Here is a 13,694-nt window from a genome sequence, read left to right on the forward strand (position 1 = left end):
AAGCTTGGGTCAAAAGTAAAATTTCTTGAAACTGTTTCATAAGACCATATATGTTTATAAAATATAGAGAAAATGTATACCTTGTGAAATAAGTAAGTCCTATTAAATCCATAAAAATTTTTAAATTGAAAAGAATAATGAAGTTGGGAATTGAGTGACAGCTCAAAAGATTTCAGGTTTATTGAAGGTAATGCTCCAAATACTGCACAGCTGGGATCAGCAACTGATTTGTTCTTTTTTTTTACAACTGAAACCCAACCACAAACATGTTTGTAATCATAGTGCTTAAATAAAGATATAAAAATTTAATCTTTTTATACAAAATAAAATAAAGTGTTGCTTTCGCAGTAAATTAATGAAGAGCCCATTTTTAGTTAATGAGTAAGAAAACATTCAAAAGCAATAAAATTCAATGTTTTAAACTATATATTTCAAGAAAAACAAACACTATCCTCATGTATTGTTCAGAAAGATAAAGGTTGTTGTTATTTTAGGGCCATATCTGGCAGCAATCAAGGGCTAATCCTGGTTCTGTATTCAAAAATCACTCATGGCAGACTCAAGGGACCATATGGGGTCAAAACAGGGTCATTCCTTTTGAAGGCAAAAACCCTACCACTATGCTATCACTCCAGCCCCAAAAGAGAAAGTTTTTAAAGAGAATACTAAACTTAATAATAGTCATATTTTCTTCCATTCTTGCTACAGATTCTCACGCACTTTTGCATGCAATTATACATATATTTTTTTAAAAGGATAATTTCTAAGGTAAAAATTCAGTATATTTTGTTGAGATTTTTTATGTTTACTACTTAAATAGCAAAAGAAAGAAGTTTTTGTTCTTTTCAATTACTCAGAATTTCATTCCCCAGAGTACATTCATGTTACTTGGTGACCATACTGATTTTTTCCCAGCTATATTCATTGGTGCTCTGTGCATTTCTTCAAGTAAGTTTAAGACAATAAACCTAATAACTCACCTCAAGTTACTTTAGAGCCATTTCATTACAAAAGTATTTGTCTGTGATTACAGAGGTCATTTGATGGAATTGTTTTAAGTGGAATAAGTCTGCCTTCTCAAATTGTGTATTGTGGAATAATTTGATTCATTATCTTCCAATTTAGGAAATATATTAAAAGTTGTAACAAGAAAGTAGAAAAAAAAAGAAGGAAGTTCAAAAGAAGTTTTTCTCTGAAATAGCTTTAGATAAGTTAGTAATTATAATTGTATACCTCTAAGTCTCTATATATTTCTAAATATAGGTTATTAAATACTACATTGAACTACATATGCATTCACATAAAATTTATATATACTTAATATTCATAAAAATTATCCCTACTGGGCCCGGAGAAATAGCATAGCGGCGTTTGCCTTGCAAGCAGCCGATCCAGGACCAAAGATGGTTGGTTCGAATCCCGGTGTCCCATATGGTCCCCCGTGCCTGCCAGGAGCTATTTCTGAGCAGACAGTCAAGAGTAACCCCTGAACACTGCTGGGTGTGACCCAAAAACCAATATATATATATATATATATATATATATATATATATATATATATATATATATATTATATATATATATATATATATATCCCTATTTACACATATGAACATCTACTTTAATTATAATAATATATTTAAGTGCCATGATTACAAACATTTTTAGAGTTGGATTTCAGTCATAAAAAGTACACCTTCACCAGTGCAACCTTCCCACCCCAATGCACCCCATATCCCGCCTCTTCCACCATCTGCTTGTCTTCAACAGAAGCATTCTATTTATCTTACTTCATCCATTGCCATGATAATTGTTAATGTAGTTATTTCTCTAACTGCAGTCACCAGTCTTTGTGGTAAACATCACATAATGGGCTAGTCTTTTTGGTGTTTATCTCTAATATCTATGGGTATTATTACCATGCTGTCTTTTATTTTTCTTATATCCTACAGAAGAATGAGACTATTCTATGTCTAACTCTCTCCTCTGACTCATTTTACTCAGCATAATAGTTTCAATATCCATCATGTATGGGAAAATTTCATGACTTTATTTTTCCAGATGGCTGCATAGTATTCCATTCTGTATATGCACCACAATTTCTTTAGCCACTTATCTGTTGTCAGGCATCTGAATTGTTTTCAGATTCTGTCTATTGTAAATGTGCTGCAATGAATATAGGCATGAAGATAGAATTTTTGTATTGTGTTTTTGTGTTTCGAGGATCTATCCCTAGGAGTGGTATGGCTAGATCATATGGGAGTGCAATTTCTAGATTTTTTTGTGGAATATTTATATTGATTTCAATAAAGACTGGACTAAACAGCATTCCCACCAGCAGTGAATGAAAGTTCCTTTTTCCCCACATCCTTGCCAGCACTGATTGTTCTTGTTTTTTGGATGTGTGCCAGACTCTGTGGCTTGCGATGGTACCTCATTGATGTTTTAATTTGCATCTCCCTGATGATTAGCGATGTGGAGAATTTTAATGTGACTTTTGGCCATCTTTATTTCTTCTTTGAGGAAGTCTCTGTTCATTTCCTCTTCCCATTTTTTGTTGGGCTTAGGTATATATTTCTTGTTAAGTTCTGTCAGTACCTTGTATGTATTAATATTAACCCCTTATCTGATGAGTATTGGGTGAGTAGCTTCTTCCATTATGTGGGTAGCTTTATGTCCTAATCCCTATTTCCTTTCAGGAGCATCTTTTAATATATCTATCCCCTATATTTTATTTCAATGAGCTTTTTGCTTACAGTGGATGATAATGATATTATTTAGAGTAACTGTCCTGTTTATTCTTATAAAGACATAATATTCTCATGCTAGTCTCTTACTCTCTAGAATAAAAAATATTCATATCTACTTTTATGACAAATACTGCTTACCGAAAAGAATTTTTAGCAGCTAAGTAGTTCACATGTTCTGGCCCTAATTCTTCACACATTACATGTCCCTCTGGCACAGCTCTATTGATTTTGGGTAAAACTCTATAAAAGTCAAGTAAAATAATATTTTACTACTATATTAGCCATTACAACCTAAATTCCTGGTCACAAAACAATGTTTCTACTACATAAGGCTGAAGTGATCTTTCTTTACAATTATCTCAATTAGTTTTCCATTTAAGTAGTTGTAGATTTTAGAAAAAAAAAAGTCTTTTGGGACCGGAGACATAGTATGGAGGTAAGGCATTTGCCTTTCATGCAGAAGGTCATTGATTCGAATCCAGGCATCCCATATGGTCCCCCGAGCCTGCCAGGAGCGATTTCTGAGCGTGTGAAGCTAGGAGTAACCCCTGAGCGCTGCCGAGTGTGACACCCCCCCAAAAAAAAGAAAAGAAAAAGAAAAAAAGTCTTAGCGAGTGAATAAAAATAACTTGGGTTGAGATCAGATTCTTTTTTGGGGGGGCCACACCCAGCGGTGCTCAGGGGTTACTCCTGGCTGTCTGCTCAGAAATAGCTCCTGGCAGGCATGGGGAACCATATGGGACACCGGGATTCGAACCAACCACCTTTGGTCCTGGATCGGCTGCTTGCAAGGCAAACGCTGCTGTGCTATCTCTCTGGGCCCCGAGATCAGATTCTTTCCTTAGTGTTCATCTTATGTTTTATACTATAACAGAGATAAAACATACATAATTTACATCTTTTAAAACCAGTGGCCACACCCAGTAGTACTTGCCTCTTGGTATTCAGGACCACTACAACCAGGCTTGCTGTGCATGGAGGCCAAATTGCTGGGGTTGGACCATATATTGAATCAGGGTAAGTTGTATGCAAAGTTAAAAAAAAAAAAGTCTAAATCCTTATACTATATTTTTTATCCTTAAAATTACTTTTTTAATAGAATTTTCTATGATTCCTCTTATGTGTGGTTTATGAAAAATATACTCAGACTGGTTTTTTTGTTTTGTTTTGTTTTGTTTTTGTGGTTTTTGGATCACTCCCGGCAGTGCTCAGGGGTTTTTCCTGGCTCCGTGCTCAGAAATTGCTCCTGGCAGGCACGGGGGACCATATGGGACGCCAGGATTCGAACCGATGACCTTCTGCATGAATGGTAAACGCCTTACCTACATGCAATCTCTCCGGCCCCATACTCAGACTGTTTCTAAATCAAATAAAAATGCACAGCTAAAGGAGATAATTGATAATAGATGCATAATTGAGAATAATTTTCTGAATGATTGTACTTAAATTTTAACAATTTTTGTGTCTCAGCTATTTTCATTCAAACGTTATTTTCCTGGTATAGATAAACAGAAATATCTTTAATTTGTGAAAGCATTATTAGAATGCAGATTCCTTATCCTATCTCCAGGGACAGGATTACAGGAGGCTATTGCTCTGTACACTTTCTCTAAGGAATCTTTATTTTAATCCAAAGACAATAAAGATGAAAATCGGGAGGACATTCCCATGGGATAACTTGTCACAAAGAGTAGAAAAGTGTAATTAAAGTAAAGGTTTAATATGAATAAGATAATCATTACACCCCTTCTATTGCAATAGTACAAACTACAATGTCACAATAGAAAAGAAGGGGAGACAGAGACGAATGAGAAAGAGAGAGTGAGAGAGAGAGAGAGAGACAGAGAGAGACAGAGAGACACAGAGAGAGAGAAGTAAAATCCCTGCCTCAGAGGCAGGCAAGAGAGGGTGGGAGGGAAGAAGGCATCAGGGAAGGTGAGAGGGAAACTGTTAACATTGGTAGTAAGAAATGTGCACTGATGAAGGTTGTATGTACATTGTATGTACATATATATACATCGTATGATCAATTCAACCATGAGAAACTTTATCTGTGAAAAAATGTATTATGAACGACCTTGTAACCATGGTGTTTAAATAAAAATATTTAAAAAGAATGTTTATTTTATCATCTATTTATCTTTAAAAAAATTAAAATCTCCTTTATTCTAAAACACTTAACACCAAAAACTTGCAAGGGAGAAAGGACATTAAAATCAGTTATTAAATCAGAAGGAGATAGACACTGGATATATTTATTTATATGTGGGAAACTAAGATTCAAAGTAAGATAACAGAAAAAAAACAACGAACCTGGGGTATAAGGCCAGAGAACTGATGGGATTAGGCAGGGGAGAAGAGGGGAGGAATGAGAAGGAATGGGGAGACGATTCAATAGACAGGAACGGAGAGAGATTGGTATTTCAGTGATGGTTATAATGTAGTATTATATACTTTAAGAGTAAAACTATACCTACAAAATGTATACTTTATATAAACTAATGTTATTACAGTAATAAGAAAGTACAAATCACCTCCTAGAAACAAAACAATCCTATTTGGAGGGCTAGAGAGATAATATATGGGTTACAAAAATCTTTTTTAAACATGTGGCAACGCCCAGTTTGATCAGACCTCTAATACCACATGGTCCTCCAATACCATCAACCAGGATCAAACTGTGAATAAGTCCCTAATCAGGGGCTTCTGTGGATTGGTTTATGGAGTTATTTAATTATTAATATTTCCATAAAATTCAAAATTATTTCTAAAATTGAGTTTACTTAAATAAAAGTGTTAGTTTTCACTGAAATAGTGTTATGTCCTATGTAAATGGTCTCCTCTAAGCTTTCTTCCAGTAAGTAAATATCAGTACAACCTTAGCTTTACTAAACTATATCTAGTACAGACACAGAATATGTAAACTGGATGCACCATTCAGTGAAATACACATATATGAAATATATATATGTTGTGTATTTGCTATAATTATATTTCAAATTTTTTGAGGGGAGCCACATCTGGCTTTTCTTGGGGATCACTCCTGGCAGTGCTTACATACATATGAGATTTCAAACGGGAGTTGATGCAAACAAGGCCTTAACCACTGTACTATTACTCTGCCCCTATCAAGTACATTATTCTCAATCATAAAGGATAATTCCATTTATATGTATGGTAATAACAAACATAAGTACTATTATAAGTTGGAAATAGTTTCAGTCATATATACAAGTGTTTTATTTGAACATTTTAATAATTCATAGCACTATTATTTCCAAAAATGAAACATTTATATTACATGGAAATTAGTAGTGAAACCAAGCATGTGCTTTGTGATGATTATTCTGATGTACATTATAATAATGCAATATGATCTGAGTCAAAATATAAGAGATGTTATAGTATTGAGATGATCTTAACTTTTAGATGATCTTTTACATCTTATTGTTTTGTTACTTTTTTTTTTTTGGGTCACACCCGGCAGCGCTCAGGGGTTATTCCTGGCTCCATGCTCAGAAATTGCTCCTGGCAGGCACGGGGGACCATATGGGACACCGGAATTGGAACTGATGACCTCCTGCATGAAAGGCAAACACCTTACCTCCATGTTATCTCTCCAGGCCCTGTTTTGTTACTTTTTAAGTAATTAAATATAAGTTAAAAATCAAAACGCATATACTAAACTTAACAATGCAAGTGATAGTTATATGCTAATGAGTTATAAATACCAGAATGTTACTTACTTGTGACCCATTTCATGAGCAATTGTGAATGCAAGATTCAGGCCATTGTCTTCAGCAATAATACATTTTCTTTTTTCACTACACATCCCACTCAAATAAGCTATACCTAGAAGACACAAACATCAATCATTATATACCAGAATTAAAATTTAAATACTTGGGGCTGGAGAGATAGTACAGCCAGCTGCTTTACCACATACCTTACCTTACACATAGTCAACCTAGGTTTAATCCCAGCACCCCATATATATGGGTCAGTCTGCCCCACCAGGAGTGATCCTGAGGCACAAAATCAGGAATAAGTTCTTAGCATTCTCAGATATACTGTCCCAAATTTAAATGCTTATTGTAGGTTTCATTAGAATAAATAAAAATTGATAGTTTTTTCTACTCAAATATGTAAGTATTAAACTGAGCCATTCATTTGAATGTCACTCAAATTGTTCCTACCTGGCAATTTTATGTCTTAGAGAAAATTACTATTTTATTTTGTTGTTGTTGTTGTTTTTCGGCTACACTCGGTGACACTCAGGGAGTTACTTCTGGCTATGCACTCAGAAATTGCTCCTGGCTTGGAGGACCATATGGGACAACAAGGGATCAAACAACCATCCGTCCTAGACTAGTGTTTGCAAGGCAGACACCTTAACACTTGCACCACTGCTCCGGCCCCAGAGAAAATTATTTTATTATTTAAATATAAAAAGGCTTACTAAATAATATTTTTGGACCACACCTGGCTCCACTCAGGGTTTACTCCTGGCTATATGCTCAGAAATCGCTCCTGGCAGGAATGGGGGACCATATGGGATGCCAGGATTCGAACCACCTTTGGTCCTGGGTCAGCTGCTTGCAAGGCAAACGCTCTACCGCTGTGCTATCTCTCTGGCCCAACTATTTTATGAATACCACTTTCCTTCGTCATGTGAGATAAATGAATAGCTGTAACTTGAAAAATGTAAACAGACAGTATAATATTACATATTCCAGTTTTGTAACTAATCCAGTTTCAAAGAAATAGCACAGAATACATTATACATAGGATATAGGTCATTCTTTTTTTTAAATAATATCTTTATTCAAGCACCTTGATTGCAAACATGATTGTGATTAGGATTCAGTCATGTAAACAACACCCCCCTTCACCAGTGCAACATTCCTATCACCAATGTCCCAAATCTCCCTCCACCCCACCCTACCCCCGCCTGTACTCTAGACAGGCTTTCCAGTTCCCTCATTCATTCACATGATTATGGTAGTTCTCAGTGTAGTTATTTCTATAATTGCACTCACCACTCTTTGTGGTGGGATATAGGTCATTCTTAACATTTATTTATTCTATTTTTGAAAGAGGTACCAAGTTACACGCAGTGGTGTTCAGGTTTACTCCTAGCTCTACAATTTAAGGATCATTCCTAGTAAAAATTAAAGGTCTATAGAGAAGTTGGAGATTGAATCTGAGTAAGCTGCATGCATAAGTGCTATACAATAATGTACCTGCTGTATGCTTTGAATATATACTTTGAAACAAATTAACATTAATTTTTAAACATAAATATTATAATTAAAATGACATAAAATAATATATGATATTAGGATTAGGAATATTTTAAATATTTCCCTTGGAAATTAAAATGGTAAGTCTATATGACTGATACTGATATGTGAAGATAAAAATTTCAGCCAGATAGATTATCTTTGCTTTTAAATTATCAGTCAAGACGATAATACTTGGACTCCTTGGTACTCATCTGATGTACTATTTTACCAATAATCTATCAGCCTGATGGCTGGGGGTGATAGTACAGCAGGTAGTATATTTGCCTTATACGTAGCTGACCTGGGGTTGATCCTAGCATTCCAGATAGTAACAAGTTCATGAGGAGTGACCCCTGAGTGCAGTTCTAGGAGTGAGCCCTGAGAATTTCCATTTGAGGCCCCACAAAACAAAGATATAATCCTGAATATCCTCAATAGATGAACTTACTGTCTTTCAAATCTAAGTTTTGGGATCAGTGAAAGTAGTACAGTGAGAAAGACACTTGCATGTTAGGTGACTGGGGTTCAATCATCAGATTCACATATGGTCCCCAAACAATGTCAGTAATGATTTGACAGCAGAGCCAGGAGTAGACTCTGAGCACAGCTAGATGTGGCCCAAAAACCAAACTTAATTTTTCGTGTATTCCAAAATAATAGAATCATTAAAACAACATAAAACACTTAATGATTTTATTGCTTTTATATGTTTATAACATATATTTACCATATTTTCCGGCATATAAGACGACTGGGTATATAAGACAACCCCCTACTTTTCCTGTTAAAATATAGGGTTTGGGCTATATCCGCCATATAAAACTACCTCTCTTTTAATGAACACCCAAAAGAATATAAAAAAAATGTAAGAGAAAAAGAGTAGAACCCTCAAAGGTTAACATTATATGTTTAATAAAGCTAGACTTTGGCGTGCCAACCATTATTTTACATTTGTCACTTGTAGTGAGTGATGGTGATTTTTCCATTGTGATCTACATTGAGAGTGAGGAGAGTGGGCTCCTCCAAGAGCAGCTGGCTGGGGTGCATTGCTTAATAGGATAGCTAGAGGGAGACAGAGTGCCTCCTCTGTGTCCCTTTTCAAGTTTTTTGTTTGACTTTTTTGTTTTAGTATTTTTATGTTTCTTCCTTTTTCCCTTATTTCTCTTAAACTGATATTTATAGCATCTAGAAGGACTTCTCTCATTTTTTTCTTGTTTGATTTTTGCCTTATTTTATATTTTTTTCCTGTTCTTCAAACAGAACCACATATTTTGAACCATCATCTTATTTTGCCTCGCAAATTAGGGGAAATAACGGAGGGTACCAAGACCAGACAGTCATTTAAACATTAAATAGAAATTTAAAAAATGATCAGACTTAAACACCAAATCCAAAGTCAATGACAACAAAATTGACACCCAATGTACAACATGCTAGACACAGAAGGGACCACTTATACTAGCAACCCGGATGATAAAATAGGGGGATATGAGATGCATGCTGGGAATAGGAGTGGAGGGAGGACAACATTGGTGGTGGGAATGCCCCTCATTCAATGTCACTATGTACCTAAAAAATTACTGTGAAAGATTTGTAATCCACTTTGGTCAAAATAAAAATTAAAACAAACAAACAAACAAACAAACAAAAAAACCAAAAAGCTGAGCACTGGAAAGTCGCATACCCAGATGCTAAATGAAATACAGCCCTCAGTAACTCAGCTCCTCTGTGTGCCTTGAAAGATTGATTAATCAGGACAAGAAGAGGACTGAGTGATGATGTCTGGCAGCTGGATGGGATGCAGTGGTAAGAGGGGGGCAGATCATTCGTCCCTGAGACTGGAGTAAATTTTAGAATGACGTATCCTGGTGAGTAAGACAACCCCTGGCTTTTAAGAATTTTTTCATGGGTTAAAAAGTCGTCTTATATGCCAGAAAATACGGTACATTCCTGTTATGGACATTTTAAAATTATCTACAAGCAAAAAAGGATTTTCCAAAATTATATAAATACTAAATTATACAAAAGATATTTAATTCTTTTTTTTTTTTTTTTTTTTTTTGGTTTCTGGGCCACATCCAGCAGGGCTCAGAGGTTACTCATGGTTCTATGCTCAGAAATCACTTCTGGCAGTGCTCACATATTCATATGGGATGCCAGCGATCAAACTCAGGCCAGCTGTATGCAAGGCAAATGCCCTACCTGCTCTACTATCACTCTGGCACCATTTTCACTTTATTTTTTAAAAAATGTATAAAGTATTATGGTTTATAATACTGTTAATGATAGTTTTCTGCATACATCATTCTACCACCACACCCACCACGAGATTGCCTGTTCTCTTCCATCAAGATCACAGTATGAAGCATACTGGGCCTTCAGGCCATGATCATCAGTGGGTGTGACACCCAAAATATTACAACAGTAAGATTCTAAAACAAGATGCAAATTTTACAAATGCCAAATCATGAACTATGAATACAACAAAAAGTGGAAAGCAGGGTCCAGAGTGGTAGCACAGTGGTAGGGTGTTTGCCTTGCACGTGGCTGACCCAGGACGGATGCATGTTCAATCCCCAGCATCCCATATGGTCCCCAAAGCCAGGGGTGATTTTTTTTTCTTTTGGTTTTTTGGGCCACATCCGGCAGTGCTCAGGGGTTACTCCTGGCTGTCTGCTCAGAAATAGCTCCTGGCAAGCACGGGGAACCATACGGGACACCGGGATTGAACCAACCACCTTAGGTCCTGGATAGGCTGCTTGTAAGGCAAACGCTGCTGTGCTATCTCTCCAGGCCCAGGGGTGATTTTTGATCACAGAACCAAGAATAACCCCTGAGTGCTGCCAGGTGTGGCTTAAACACACACACACACACACACACACACACACACACACACACACACACACACACACACACACAATGGAGAGCAGACAGTTAGGGGGTATAACTCAGTAGAGAGTACACACTCCAGAAAGGCAGCCTTGGATTCAATCTGCAGTTCAGATAATTGAAAAGGAAGCAAGTACTTGAGAGTAAGTGGTAGTGAATTTATTTTATTTTATTTTGGTTTTTGGGTCACACCCAACACAATGTGTGCGAGGTGTGAAAAGGAAAAAGGTAGGGAGGAAAAAATCATCTCTTTTTAGGGTATTATGAAGCTTTTGAAGATAGTTTCTCAAAGATTTGAACATTTAATACATATGCACAACATTGGCTAGTATTTCTAATATTCTATTAAAATATTGATGGTGTTGAGCTCCTTATTGTTCCTTCTAACCTAATAAGAATACTTACAGTTTTTACAATGTAATAAGAATGCTGTTAGAACTTTAATACAAACAATTTGCTAAGAAAATTTCTTTTTGACCTCTTTCAACATCAAAGTGAAAAAGATATGATAGAACATGATGCTTGGGTCAAAGTTGGTTGGAATCGAAAGCAAGAGAAATAGAGAAGAGAACTGAGTACTAGAGAAATACTTCCCATGAGTCAGAAAACACATGTTCATCTGAAATTGGAGAGCATGATCTATAATGACACAATATTCAATGTAGAATAAAACTTATGTGGGGGCTGGAGAGAGAGCATGGAGGTAAGGCATCTGCCTTTCATGCAGAAGGATGGTGGTTCAAATCACGGCATCCAATATGGTCCCCCGAGCCTGCCAGGAGCAATTTCTGAGCGTGGAGCCAGGAGTAACTCCTGAGTGTTGCCGTGTGGGACCCAAAAAACAAAAACAAAAACAAAAAAAACAAAACAAAACAAAAAAGAGAGAGAATAAAACTTATGTGAGTGACTAAAGCAGTCAAGAGTCATAATATTTAATTAGATTAAATATGGTAGAAGTCTGGAAATTAAGTGTAAAATAAGAATTTATATAAGTTTTCAATAAAGTAAATGAAGACATATTACAAGATTAAGAAGAATTCCTAGGAATTTGCAGGATAAAATAGAATAAAATAAAATACAATAAATAAAATAGAAGAATCAAAAAATCCAGGAAGAATGAGAATTAGCACTTTCCAAAAATGAACTAACAATTGTGACTGGAGGGTAGTATTTGGTGTTAATATTTCTGAAGAGAATTTCCATGCAAACACCAGGAATTGCCAGAAAAGTAGAGAAGTCTTTAAAACTGTAAGATGGTGTTCAGTGGAATGAAATTATCCTTGAGAACAATGAATGCAAAAGATAAGCCAGGTGACCCAATTCATGAGAAACCTGAGCACGAATAAAGAAATACACTGGTCATACAGTGAAGAAGTATTTTTGCTTAAAATGAAGAGTCTTTGGGACAGAGAAGTTTTTGACTGAGAAGCAAAAGTGAAAATCAAAAGGAATCAAGCAGCAGGTATAAAGTAACTTTCTTTTCTTTTTTTTTTTAATTTTTATTGTGACCAAAGTGCATTACAAATCTTTCACTGCATCATTTATGGTACATAGTGACAATGAATGAGGGGCATTCTCACCACCAGTGCTGTCTTCTCTCCACCCCTGTTCCCAGTATGTATCCCATATCTCCCTCCTCTACCCCCCAGAATGCTAGTGCAACTGGTCTCCACTTTACAGCTTGTTATAGATTGAGCATCTATTCCACCGTCATTGGAGATAAAAAGGTTAAGAAAAAGGGGAGAAAAAATTTGGTGACAACTACCAAAAAAAGAAAGAAGAGAGAGAGAAAAAAAAGAAAAGAAAAATAGAAGAAAAAAGAAAAAATATAGAGCCGGTAAATAAAAATAAAAATAAATCTCTAAATAATAACCAAAACAGTGAAAAAGAAAGAGAAAAGTGGAAGAAAAAAGAGAAGGAAAATAAAATCAAAAACTAACAAATCAAATCAAAACAAGAAAAAGTATGGGTGCTGGAGTGGTAGGGTTTGGCGTTCCCCCCCAGTTTTTGTTTTTGTTTTTTTTTTTTTTTTGCATAGGCACAGTAAGAATTGGGGAAGAAAGGGAATTCCCATGGCCTAAGAGATTTAGGGTCTCCATCCTTGAAGCATACCATCATGGGATCAAACCCTGACTCCATATATACTCATTTCTCTTTCTAGCTCCAGGCCTGAGGAAGAGAGAATTAAAGAACAGAGATTATAGGGCCATATCTTTCTCACCAGCTAATAGGAAATGAATAATATTGTGTAGTTATATAAAAAAAAGTACAATGAACACCTGTAGAAGTAGTCCAGCTTGTAGTGTGCTTGCCTTGCACACAGCTTACTCAAGTGCAAATCTCAGGCACCAAATAAGATATTCCAAGATCAGCTGAGTAATTTCTGAGTACAGACCAGAAGTAAGCCCTGAAATTGGCCAGGTGTGGCCTCAAAACAAAAGTAAGAAAATAAATACTATTTTAATATAAACACATATTTAAAAAAATAAAGTACATTTAAGAAATATAATTACAACATGAGTACATATTGTCAGATAAAGTTATAACTAGAGATTAAAAAACTTTCCTTTTTTATGGACAAAATTACTAAATAGCATGCTAGTTTGCTAATAGCAACTGTTATTGTAGTAAAATTATGAGTGAATTTTCCCTCCTCCAGATTCATATGTGTTTGTAAAATTTCATGATGAGAACTTGTAAATAGGGCCTCATATGTATATTTGGCTAGCAATTATAGAATTTCTTACAGATTAAGGTGTTCCTTACCAAC

The 13,694-nt window shown here is 35.6% G+C and overlaps 1 protein-coding gene across 1 annotated transcript in view; it reads right to left on the reverse strand.

The window, feature by feature from the left end:
- Window positions 1–13,694, reverse strand: part of ADAMTS19 (ADAM metallopeptidase with thrombospondin type 1 motif 19) — a 272,346-nt gene that overhangs the window by 146,294 nt on the left and 112,358 nt on the right. Inside the window, exon 8 of the mRNA XM_049787377.1 lies at window positions 6,497–6,602. Within this exon, the coding sequence (XP_049643334.1) occupies window positions 6,497–6,602 (106 nt within the window). The remainder of the gene's footprint in view (window positions 1–6,496; window positions 6,603–13,694) is intronic.

The sequence above is a fragment of the Suncus etruscus genome, chromosome 14 (assembly GCF_024139225.1).
Source record: "Suncus etruscus isolate mSunEtr1 chromosome 14, mSunEtr1.pri.cur, whole genome shotgun sequence".
Lineage (NCBI taxonomy): Eukaryota > Metazoa > Chordata > Mammalia > Eulipotyphla > Soricidae > Suncus > Suncus etruscus.